The following is a 13435-nucleotide window of genomic DNA, read 5'->3' on the forward strand; positions in this document are numbered from 1 at the left end:
GAAGCCTGTACAGGGCCCAGTTCAAAACTCGTAGATCTAAGATTGGTCGTAACCTATCGCCTTTATTTGGTATGAAGTAAGGGCTGTAAAATCCATTCTTCATCTCGGCTGGAGGAACAGGCTCTATTGCGTCCTTCGCCAAGAGGACTGCAATTTCTGCACACAGGACAGGGGCATCTTTTCCTGCCACCAAGTAAAAAGGATGGCGTTGAACCAGGGCAGGCGCCTGGCGAACTGAATCGCATAGCCGAGTCTGAACAAATATGAATGAGTGGATGCATGCCAGCTCCTTTTATACGCATATGTCCGGGGGAGTGGAGCATGCAAATTCCACTTGCCTATTTTCATTAGCCTTTTCTCAAAGTATCAGAGGTGTTTGGGGCTCCTAAGTGTGACCACTAGTGTCACTATATCGACACTACGTCAAAGAGAGTGATAGAGGGGAACTACATTTTTGCAGAAATCAAGGACTAGTTCCCCTTCAAGTTTTTCAGAGTGAAATTACTTTTGTTTTTTATTTTATTATTTTGCTATATATTTGATTATATTATATTGAAATTCATAAAATAACCGGTTAATAACATTAATATTTAGTCCAATCCTTTCATTGTACACAGGAGCATCACTTCAACAGGACACTTCAACAGCTACTGTAAACAGCAAATAAATAATTTCAGTTGCAGTAGATATATCTGTATATATCTATAATATAATAACTGCCATGCCATGAACATGTATTCATTACTTCAATGAGCTCCTTGTTTCTGCCTTAAATTATTACATTGTTTAAATTAATACATTATTAGCTAACCTGTGTGATTTGTATATCTACATTACATAACTTGGACACACCTCTGATAACAGATCACTCTAAATTGTAATGTAGACGTGCATTTTCTGTAAAGCAGCTTTGAAACAATATGTATTGTGAAAAGCACTATATAACTAAATGTGAATTGAACTGAATTGAATAAATTATACTATATGAAAAGTAGGTTATGGAATTCCAGAATGGGAATGTAAAAGTATTGTTTCTACTCAGTCAAAATTAAAAACATTTTGTTTTCTAATCCCTTGTATCAATTTATAAAATATCATGAAATCAGTTAGATGTAAAACCAGTAAATGTCAATAATGTGAAGGACAGATTAATTTACTTACCTTCTATTGAGTACTGAATAGTTCCATTTAGTCCATTATCAACATCTGAGGCCTGGATGATGTGAATGACTCCAGGAGGCAAGTTCTCTGGGATAACTATGTGCAAATCAGGCTGAGAGATTTCTGGAGTGTTGTCATTATCATCCAGGATGAAGCACAGGACTGTTGCAGTGCCGGAGAGAGACAGAGTCCCACTGTCCTCTGCCTGAACTGTAAAGCAGTCAAAAACACATAAGGAGGTGACCAGGTTATTATAATCAGGGAACCATTGACAAGTGAAGGTTGCAACAGCACTTTCCAGTGGTTTAAGTATTTTTAATGAACATGCAATTACAGAATATTAAAAACATTGCGCAAATGTCCTGAAACCTTTTTTGTTACTTGTTATATATAAATAAAAACAGACACATTTTTTTTGTTAGTTGCCTAGGCAACATTTCCAATTTTCAGTTCAACTTTATGTCCTAAAATAACTAAAAATAATAAATAAAATAAAAACTATACAGACAAAAGACAACAAATTTACTAAAACTTTAACTGAAATTAAATCGAAAAAAAGGAAAATATAAAAATAAAACTAATTCAAATTATTAATAAAAACTATATAATAGTATAAAAATTATTCTAAAACAGTGGTTCCCAAGCCTGGTCCTGGAGTACCCCCAGCACTATGCAGGTTTAGGGGCCAGATCAGAGTAATATAACCAGTTAAAAATCAGGGGTTCCCAATTCCAGTCCTCGAGCCTCCCCGCTCTGCATATTTTGTGTGTCTCTCTTATCTGAAACGCTCAGTTGAGGGGTGGGATCCATTCGACCATATGTGCACTGCTAACCCTGACTTAAAAGGGTATTTCAAGATCTTAAGATTCCCATCTGAAGCAGGTGTGTTTGTATGCGGCTGTTCACGGTTGTAAAGTATGTGAGACGCGACAGTAACAAATCAACTATCATGATTACAGGTTAAATAAGATATAAAGAAAAATTACCAAATTATATCCTATTTTCTTTATTTTCTTATGTTTATGTTAATTTATAATTGTCACAGTGTCTGGTTTGTGTTCCCTGGGTTTTCACTAGAGGTCTCTTCCTCTGATCGTCACCACCTCATTATGAACTGCATTTCCCATAATCCTTTGTCTGAACTCATCACTGATCATTGCACACAGCTGTTCCCACTCACATTGTTTGTATCTGTCTATTTATAACCTGTCTGTTTCTGTGGTTGTCATCGAGTCCTTGTTTGATGTCAGATTGCACTTCTGAGTTCCATTACTGTTTTATTTTTGGACTGTCTTTGTATGGATTTTTGACCCTTTGCCTGGCTGGTTTATGATTATGGATTATTAAACTGCACATGGATCTTACCTTTTTTGTGTGCATCTCGTGGCAGTAATTAATTAATATTTATATGGATGTATTATACATCAGAGATCTTTAGATTCTGCCTTAGAGATCCTGAAACTCTGTTTTGTGTGATAGCCTCTATTTGTGTGTGTTTTAGTGAATACTGCGTAGAGTAGACCCTGTGTGTTTGGTAGCTAATTGTATGCTCCCAGTTTGTGTAACTGTACATCCTCTCCATTCATGTTACCTCTCGTTACTGTGCACTGGTCACACTTGAGGTTAGAGAAAGGGACACGTAAGCATGTTGCACGACAAACATTGTGCACACGTAAGGAATTTCACTCTGTAATAGGATCACTAGGTTAGGGGCGAGCTCCACCTACTGTATTTTTGCTTTTGGCTAGCTTAGTGTAGGGCAGGTAGGTGCGTCTGAGACGTGAAGATCCATTTTATTTTATTTTATTTTTGGAGTTAGGTTAGAGGTTGTTCTGTAAGGTAGTTTGGATTTTGGTTTTGATTATTTCTTTGATTTGGATGCCGCCCTTGTCCCTTCTCCAAATCCCAATTTGTGTTACTCGTTTGTAATTTGCTTTTCCATTCATACTTTTTTGTATATATGAATAAATAGTATCTATATTTTCTTGTTTATTTCTTAAAGTATCTATATTTTCTTGTTTATTTCTTCTATTTTTTTATTGTAAATATATTTTCCATTCACGTGCTACTCTCACACCTTAAAGGGGTGGTATAATGCCCCTTTTCACAAGATGTAAAATAAGTCTCTGATGTCCCCAGAGTGTGTATGTGAAGTTTTAGCTCAAAATACCCCACCGATTATTTTTTACAGCATATTAAAATTGTCCCTTTTTGAGGGTGAGCTAAAACGTGTCGTTTCGTGCATGTCCCTTTAAATGCAAACGAGCTGCTGCTCCCGGCACAGAGGGCGGATCTTCAAGAGCTCGTGTTACCATCTTCTATTACCTCACACAGACATGCACTGGAATTTCAGAAACTGTTCTGCCTTTTATGTTTAAACTGGAGTCGGACAATGGTGGAGAGACTCAAGAAGAAGTGACAACATGTAGAATGCAACAGGACGTTTCTGAATGGTTAGTTGATGAGTATGTTGCTGATCTGGAGTTAACTATCTTCAAGTCTTTAATTAGCATATTCTGTCATGCTAATCTATAAAATCGCTTGTGTGAGAACTGTTGTAAGATGCCTATAAAGTGACATGCTATTGCATTTGTGTTATGTACTGTATTGCATGTGAAAAGACGGATGCGACAGCTTGAGCAGACTCACAAATGTGCTCTACTACAACAACTCTTCCTCTTCTCAACATGGACTGCGTTCCCGGGGGCGGGGTTTATGTACATTTTAGGGTTCTTGATGTCACTAACCCAGGAGGAATGTCGTGTAGTTCCCTACCAGCCATTTGTTGCAGTCCTTAAAAAACGATTTCTTTAAAAGCAAATATCTTCCTTTGCTTTGAACTTTGAGTTTTGTAACTTTGCAGATGTTGTTTATGCTCAAACAGCAACATTACACACTAACTAAAGTTAGAAAAGTGAAATCATAATCAACCAACCCTTTAACATACTGTAAATATATTGTTTGTTTGCAACTCAGTTTAGACTTGCGTCCTTGCCTCTATACCTCACCTGGTTATGACGTGTTTGCATATGTGTCTTCTCCCGAGTTTAATGTTACACCCCTTTACTACTTGATTCCCCCACAGGGATTGTAACACATGTATATTAAATGAAAGTATGGTAATTTATATTATATTATTATGGCATTTTTATATTATTATATAGGGAGCAGTGAACACTGCATAGGGACCCTGTCAATCGGGATGCACCCGAGTTCATGGAGCTCTATTCTAATGAGCTGATGATCTGAATCAGGTGTGTTAGATAAGAGAGAGATAGGCTGAATCCGAAATCGCCCCCTAAACTCTCATTCACTATTCCCTACGTTAGTCCACTAATACTGTTCACTTGAAGGAGTGAATAAAAAAAAGAGAGAGCGAATTCGGACAGCCGTTGAGCATACATCGGTTGTACACTCGTTATTGCAGTGCAATGTGGGATTGAAATTTGATATTTGAGGGTATAGGGGGCGATTTCAGATTCAGCCATACTGTGCAGAGCAAGGAGCAGCGAGGACTGGAATTGGGAACCCCTGTTCTAAAATAACACTGTGGCTTGATATTTGCATTTGTGTTTAACAATAATCATTTTATAACTGCCATCTTTATACCATCTTCATGTTATCCTACAGATTTCTGTTATTGTATTTGATGATTAGCAATAATTACCCATTACACTCTGTAAGCAAACACTGACTTGTAAAACATCTAAAAAACATTTACCATGCTAATAGTCCTATTCCAAACCATATAATTCTACAAATAATACTAATACAGCAAAAAAAAAGATCTGTTAAATTTATCTTTGTCAATCAATAATCCTACCTATCCTGTCCTTCAATGTCTAATTTTTAGAAGCAAGTTTGATTAGACAGTGTGACCGTGTGAGTTCATAATATTCAATAATTGCTAAACAGTTGTATAACTTAAATAGTGTATTGTAGATTCTGAACACTGAAACATAAAAAAAAGGTTTAGGAAGGACAGGGAGGAAGGATTCAGGCAGATGGAAGATCTCACCTCTGAGAGTAAACCTGGATTGGATCTCTCTGTCTAGCCGAGTGCAGGTGCTGATCTGACCCGTGTGAGTGTTTATCGTGAAGAGCTCATATCCAGGTCCGGGTAACAAGCTGTAGCTAATAGCAGAATTCACCTCTGTGGGAAACACACACATACTCTTCATACAACTCTTCACAGATTGGTCATCAGACCAGAAAATGAGTTTGTCTACAAGAAGTTTCCCCAACATCTTCTGATTCTGATTGCATGACATAATGACAGAGAGTTGACGTACTATTGAACTAATTGTCTTTTTAATGTGTGCCTTCCTCCACTTTTGTGTTGCGGGTTCCAACACAAATGCAGGAGAGTTGAGCATTTGATAGCTGAATAAGGTCTATTTACTCTCCTGTCTGGCAAAGTGCTATTTATGAGCTTCTTATCTGATCTCTGAATTGAAAACAGTGCTAAAGAAATAAAACTGGTTCAATTAAATCCTGTACAATTAACGCCATTGCCTAAAATAAACACACACACACACACACGCACACATTGGGTCTCATTCATTAAACACGAACAGAACGAATTTTTGTGTAAATCGTGTGTAAAGTGGTTCTGGCGTAAATTTTCGGATTCATTAAAATGTTCGTGTTTTCCAAATGTTAGTTGGTACGAAAGAAATCTACACCTGCTCCAAGCCACGCGTAAATAGTGAGTTTAACATCCGAACGTTTTGCTCATTAATAACTAAGGCTGCATTTTAATTCACCTTAATCGGATACATATTTACACAGCATTTTGAACAAATATTATATATAGTAATTACATACGTTTTTTCTTTTCTGGGACTGTTTGATTAACAGATGAAAATCCATTAACTGCATCTGTAATATAGCCTGACTTCGTCATACTCATATTCTAGTCAGAATGTGAGTCTGATACTGCTCCATAGGGCTTTGATTATGAGGCGTGTCTTAACCGAACCAGAAAAAAAAAAAAAAACTCTGCACTCAATTGGATAGACCTACAACCAATGAGAGCAACGCAGTAAGTCAACTACTTTGCATAGCACAGTTGTCAACTACAGAACTCAAATGCACGCTGGAAGAAGTAAAATAACGAGTGTTGCTTCTTTTACTTGGTCCTCTATGAGTGCGACCAAAGGAGAAACCACAACGACCACAGGGTTTTCATTGCGTCCCATCTTCTTAGTGACCATCGGAGCCAGCTGATAAATTAAAGGTGCCCTAGAATGTTTTTTTTTATTATTTTATAATGTTTCCTGGGTTACCCTTATAATGTTAGTATGTTTTTTAGATAAAAAATATTCATAATTTAGAAATAAATGGCATTTTTCCTAGCCTGCTTTTAGCCTCTGATTTGAACACTCTGTTTGAAGGGGCGTGTCTGCTGTGGGATTCAGTGTAACCGCGGCCACTGCTGTGATTGGCTGACATGCTTGCATATGAAATAGCAACGCATTACATGTGAAACTCTCTCCCGAATACTTTTACTACTGCTATTATACGTTTTTACTATAACAGCTATCGAGATTAACGAATCGTGAGATGTTTTTAAAGTATTTCTAGATCTATTCCCATCACATAAAATGTTGCCATGGTGAGCATTGAGCAGATGACAGTCTGTTGATCGCGAGAATGAAGATCTTATCATTGCAAAGCAGTTTCTGCACTCTCTCTGCTTTCACCAATGCAAACACGATGATGTAAATACAGTAAGAGCTTCGTTGTGCAGTAACGTGCGTCATTGATTTCATAACGAGTTTGGCAAGGGTCCAGATAAACTCGCGCTGTGTGGAAAGATTGTTCTTTGATCGCTTTCTGTATATAATTTGTTCACAATTTAAATACGATTATTTTCATCCTACTAAAAGAAACGATGTGAAGCTGATATTTTAGTCACTGGCTTGACTTACTGATGCATTAACAGTATTGAACGATTTTGAGAGAAAGATTACCTGTCTGAACTTGAACAATTACACATCAGAAAGTGTTGCTTGGTAGCTCGATCCGAGGCCAGCTCTGTATTGGCCCAAGTTGAGGAAACACTCGGTGAAATGTTTGGAAATTTCCAGAGAAAATAAAATTGACCCATTGTTTCTTCAGAGGCTCAGATGAAGAAACTAAAAAATACTTTTGTGTTCATGTGTACATCCACACTGAGCAACTGCCATGCTTCGGCTGCGCAGTTCCGCCTGGCATTGAGGGCTGGCATTATGCAAATATTTGAAGGCGTACATATTAATGATCCCGACTATTGCGTCACAGTCGGTATTGTGTGGAGAACCGACCGTTTTTCAGGGGTGTTTTTCATAAACGTGAATTAAATGAGAACGCCAAAACAGTTCAGTTTGAGATTCACTCTATGTCATGTCCATGCACTGAACTCTTGTTATTTGACTATACCAAGGTAAATTCAATTTTGAATTATAGGTCACCTTTAAACTTTTGCCGAATCCCGTAGGAAGGACGACAAACACATCTTTCCGATCGACAAATGCCTTGATTGCAGTTCTCTGTTCGTCTATTAAAATGAATGCGCTGTTGATTTCTTTTACAACAGACGCGATAGCGGAATCTATACATCTCAGTTCTCCAGCGGCAGTCATCTCTGAGGGAAACCAGTTAAGCGCTCTTTGATAACGTAATGATTACGTCCCTGCAGATCATCTGTCCATCATCGTATAAAGCCCGCCCTGGCAATTTGATTGGCCCGAACATTTTTTGACTGATCATAATTACTCCTCAATGGAGCGAGTCCAGACCGAACTTCTGTGTTTGTGCAAGTCAATAAAGAGACATTGTTGTAAGCCAGAATTCACTTTACTGAACTGTTCTGCGCATGTCAGTAACTTGTGCAGCGCGCTCTCTTTTTACCCGCGCACTTGTACATTTCTTAAAGGGCAAGTACAATAAACAGAACATAACATTTTCCCTTTTTTTTTTTTTAAACCATGTCCTATGAACATTGTAGCGTTAACCACATCAAAACCCTTAGAGAAGAACATTTAATAATAGCGGTTACTCTACTTCTATCAATAACTGGATAAATCGCTTGCGTGCACTAATAAGACATTTCTCTTTTTTACTCATAACTTTAAGTCACAAAGTCTTTCATCCATAAAGGAGGGCTCCTTTGTCTAATGGTTCTTCTGTCCGTATTGTCAGAAATCACATGCTCAGAGGATAAAGGGGGGTCTCTCTGTGCCTCATCTGATTTTTCCACAGGAACAGAGTTTGGAACTGCTGAAAGGCATGAGGCATTCCAGTTTCTGCCGTCCTCCAGGAGGTAAGTATTTGGCCCCGTCTTTTCCATCACTTTCTGTGGTTTGGTGTATCTCTGCTCACCTTTCTTGATCATCCAGGGTTTTTTCACTTTCACTTCATCACCTGGTTGAAAGTTAGATTGCCAAGCACTCCTGTGTCTATCTGTATACTCCTTCACCTTGGTTTGTTTCATTTTCACTTTTTCACGCAGGTCATTTTCATCCTCATCCTCATCAGACTTAAGAAGGTTTATTATGTGAAGCTTTGTTCTCATTTGTCTCCCATGAAGTAGTTTAGATGGAGGAATCCCAGTGGTGGCATGTGGAGTGGACCTGTAATCTGTGAGGAACTGAAGAGTAAAGGGCTTCCATGGCTGTCCCTGAAGAGTAGCCGTTTGTAAGCAATCTTTTAACACTCTGTTGAATCTTTCCACTTCACCATTAGAGCGAGGATAGTACACAGAGGACTTGATGTGTCGTATTCCCCTTTTCTGTAGAAACTTTGAGAACTCATGTGAAACAAACTGGCTCCCATTGTCCGACACAAGTTCACATGGATTTCCTTCTCGACTGAAGACTGAGGTAAGCATAGAGATTATGGCGTTTGTATCTGCTTTTGAGCAGAAAGCAACTTCCGGCCACTTACTATAGTAATCTACCAGACTGATTGCATATCTGCAGTCATGTGGAGCTATGTCAAAAGGTCCCACAATATCCACGCTCACCTTTTCCCATGCTGCATCTGGAAGAGGGACAGGGGTGAGTGGAGCAGTATGAGTAACTGAGGTCTTATCATGTTGTCTGCAGATAGAGCAGTGCTTGATATAAGCTTCAGTCTCTACATCCATTTTAGGCCACCAGTACATCTCTCTCAGGCGTTGTTTTGTGCGAACAATGCCTTGGTGGCTTCCATGGGCAAGTTCTATCATCCTTTTCCTCATCACCAGTGGAACTATCAGGCGGTGAGTACCTCTGACAACAAAGTCATCCACCACAGTAAGTTCATCTCGGATCAGGTAATATGCTCTGACATTCTGGTTACCTGACTTCCATGATGTCCATTGTGTCTGCAGTTGGGTCCGAAGTTCTGTGAGCTCTGGGCAGGATCGACATGCAGCTTTGAAATCATCCTTTGAAACTGTACTGAGGTCAGTCAATATTGCTGCCACAGACTCCACTTTACTGTCAGTGTTCTCAGCTGCATCAGAGAGCGGTAGTCTTGAGAGACAATCAGCGACCTGGTTCAGAGTTCCTTTTCTGTACTGAATATCATAATCAAATTCAAGCAAACGGGCAGACCATCTCGCCACCCGTAGGCCAGCTCTGTTGTTACCTTTTGTGGTCAGAAGAGTTGTGAGAGCTTGATGGTCTGTTCGGAGTATGAACTTTCTTCCCCACAGCCAGGTTCTCCACTTCTCTGCAGCCCAGACGCAGGCTAAGGCCTCCTTTTCTACGATGGAGTATTTCCTCTCAGCTTCCGACAGGCTTCGTGATGCGAATGCAACAGTCTGTTCTGTCCCCTGCTCTGTGACTTGTGTGAGGACCGCTCCCAAGCCATAGTGTGAGGCATCTGTGGAAAGAATAGTCTGCAGTCTAGGGTCAAACAGAGCTAAAGCAGAACTGTTTACAATCATGTGCTTTACTTTATCAAAACTAGCTTGAGCAGTGGTGGGCCAGGAGAAAGCATTGTCTTTCCGCAAAAGTGCTTGGAGTGGCTCAACCACTGTGGCATAGTTTGGCACAAATTTACTGTACCATGCAGTGAGGCCAAGGAAAGAACGCAGACTAGGTGCATCATTTGGTGGTGGCGCCTTCAGAATTGCTGTGATGTGAGTATCATCAGGAAGAAGACCTTCTGGGCATAGAGTGTACCCTAAAAACTGCAGTTTAGTCTGCCGAAGACAACATTTTTCTGCATTCAGTTTCAGTCCAGATTGGTGTATTTTCTGCAAGACAGCTTTCAGGTTTTCATCATGCTCCTGTTGTGTTGAGCCAAAAATGATTACATCATCAAGGTAGCACTGTACACATTTTAAGCCTTGTAGGATAGTGCACATCATTTTCTGGAAAGCTGCTGGTGCCGAACTCAAGCCATATGGTACCCTTTTGTATCTGTACAGCCCATCGTGTGTTACAAAAGCAGTCAAATCTCGACTAACTGTGTGCAGTTCAACTTGATGATACGCATGTTTCAGATCTAAGGTGGAGAACATCACTGCACCTCTCAGTTCAGATAGAATATCTTCAATCAGAGGAAGTGGGTAACTGTCTACCACTACTGCTTTGTTAGGCTCCCGCAGATCTACACACATGCGTATACCTCCTGTTTTCTTTTGGGTGACTACTATAGGGGATACCCATTCAGAGGAGTCAATTTTCTCAATAATTCCATGTTGTTCTAGGTAGCGGAGCTCTGCGGACACTGCATCACGGACAGACAGTGGTAATCGTCTGAGTTTTTGTTGGACTGGTCTTACCTCTGGCCGGGTCTTCACTTTATGGATGAAGCCTTTTGCACAACCTAAATCAGTAGAGGGTTCAACGACTGGCTCCACAGCAGACTGAAGCATCGCACAGGTAGGCTGATTTCCTGGCAAGAGTTGACCACCAGATATCTGCAGATTCAGTGTTGACACTAGGTCCATTCCTAGAATAGGGGTTCCTGTTTCAACAATGTAAATCTCTGATGATGCAGTCACACTCTGATGAGAAACATCAACCTTCAGACATCCAATGACTGGCAGTTGTTCTTTCGAATATGTTACTAACTGCAGTCTTGGTTTAGTGAGAGGACATTTAAAGAACGTTGTCTTGTAAACACATTCAGGAAGGATGGACACTGCTGAGCCTGTGTCAATAAGTAGGTCAAGAACACAGCTCTGATTATGTTGTGCCATTATTTTAACAGTGCATATTAGCTTTGCCTGTTTTGCTGAATTATGTTGCACACTAAGCACAGTCACTTCTGGCACCGCAAGTTCGTTAACTGTCTTTTCTTTGGATTTGCATACTTTAGCAAAATGGCCAGTTTTTGCACAGGATTTACATTTAGCATTTTTGGCAGGACAAGATGCATTATTTGCCATGTGACTGGCAGAGCCACAACGATAGCAGTAAGTATGGGTTGATTTTTTTTCACTGGTGGTGAAACATTTCTTTCGTGGTCCAGCTCGTTTTTGAGTAGTTTTGAATTGTATTGCACTCACGGGTTTGGGTTCTCCTTCCAACATCGCTTTGCCTCAGCGCTGGCAGTTTCAATTTGTCTGGCAATGTCCAGGGCTTTATCAAGAGTCAAATCGGATTCAAGCAGTAGTCTCTCCCGAATACGCGGTACAGATGTCTTCTCAATCAGTTGTTCGCGCAACATTTCATTTTCAAATGTACCGAATGCACAAGTAGCAACTAGCTCGCGAAGAGCAGCCATGTAATGATCCGTTGACTCACCCACATGTTGAGCTCGTTGTCTGAACCGGTACCTTTCTGCTACCACATTAACCTTGGGTTGAAAGAAGGTTGTCAATGCAGTCACAGTCCCGCTGTATACATCGTCTTCGAGTGGCAGTGTATTGTATAGGCGTTGTCCTTCCGCGCCTAAGCAGTGGATTAGCAACGCTCTTTTACGCTCATCCGGAAACTTGTCACCACCGATAGCCAGCAAATAATTGTCAAATTGCCGCTTCCAAGCACTAAAAGTCAGCTTTGGCTCACCAGGGCATTCCAGGAACGGTGATGGTGGATGTAATGGAAGAAGAGCCATCCTCGTCGCCAATTTGTTGTAATGTTTGTGCAAGTCAATAAAGAGACATTGTTGTAAGCCAGAATTCACTTTACTGAACTGTTCTGCGCATGTCAGTAACTTCTTTTTACCCGCGCACTTGTACATTTCTTAAAGGGCAAGTACAATAAACAGAACATAACAACTTCCCGACCAAAAAATGTTGTGGGCGGGGTTCGGGCTGGCATCCAGGCTATCTGTAATATGCTGCCAAGCTTGCTTTTTTTAGGACCTGATACGCCATGTAGCCTATGCTTGAAAATAAAATGTGGTGTTTTGAATGAACTTCTGATAATAAAACTTCGATTTCTGCATCTGAGAAATTTTTCTTTTTCATTCGCTTTTGAGAAGACGTTGAAATCCTTCGTTTCGTGTCATAATATGATGACCATGGCATATATAGTTGTCAGTCGGATATATGGGCGGGATTTATGGTAATTGAGAATGAGCGTGCACACGCGTCCCATTTACGATTGATTGGAATTCATTAACACACACACACATTTCACTATCACATCTGACGTTTACGAAGTATTTGTGAATCAGGAGATGAGTTTTCGGGAAGGTCTCTTTACGCGCAAATCACTCTCATATTTACTCGTATATTTACGAATGTTTCATGAATGAGACCCATTGTGTTTTCATGTTTTATGGGGACTTTCCATAGCTATAATGATTTTTATACTGAACAAACTATTTGTTCTATTCCCTTACAATAACCTTACCCCTAAACACACACATCACAGAAAAAAAGCTCTTTCTTTTAACATTAAAAAAAAAAAAAAACATCACCAATATGATTTATAAGCTGTTTTCCTCATGGGGACCAAAAAATGTCTGATTGTATTTTACTTATACGTAATTACTTATTCAAAATAAGTACCTACTCAAGAGAGTTTGCCCACACAGTGACACTCATTCAAAAACACATACAGATACATATAGGCATGGGTCAATGACAAATAAGAGTGAGAGAAGAGATTAAAAATCTATTTTAAAACAGAAGTTTTTGTATTTATGCTGGTTTCATAGAGGTTTTAAAAAACTCTCTACCATTATCAACAAAAAAGGTTGACATTTTATTTTAAGTATAATTCACTAGTGTACTATCACGTCTGTTCGGGGTTTGAGTTTTTATCTTATTTCATTTTTACTGTTTCCTGTTCAGTATTCTGAGTTAGTTCATGTTTCCTGTGTCTTAGACTGAGTTCACACT

The 13435-nt window shown here is 39.6% G+C and overlaps 1 protein-coding gene across 1 annotated transcript in view; it reads right to left on the reverse strand.

Moving 5' to 3' along the window:
* Positions 1 to 13435, reverse strand: part of dchs2 (dachsous cadherin-related 2) — a 70843-nt gene that overhangs the window by 11688 nt on the left and 45720 nt on the right. The window contains exons 11-12 of the mRNA XM_056265103.1: positions 5180 to 5314; positions 1162 to 1371 (exon numbers count right to left, since the gene is read on the reverse strand). Coding sequence (XP_056121078.1) covers positions 1162 to 1371; positions 5180 to 5314 — 345 coding nt within the window. The remainder of the gene's footprint in view (positions 1 to 1161; positions 1372 to 5179; positions 5315 to 13435) is intronic.

This window comes from Rhinichthys klamathensis, unplaced genomic scaffold (genome assembly GCF_029890125.1).
Source record: "Rhinichthys klamathensis goyatoka isolate OS25496 unplaced genomic scaffold, OSU_Roscu_1.1 h1tg000229l_1, whole genome shotgun sequence".
NCBI lineage: Eukaryota > Metazoa > Chordata > Actinopteri > Cypriniformes > Leuciscidae > Rhinichthys > Rhinichthys klamathensis.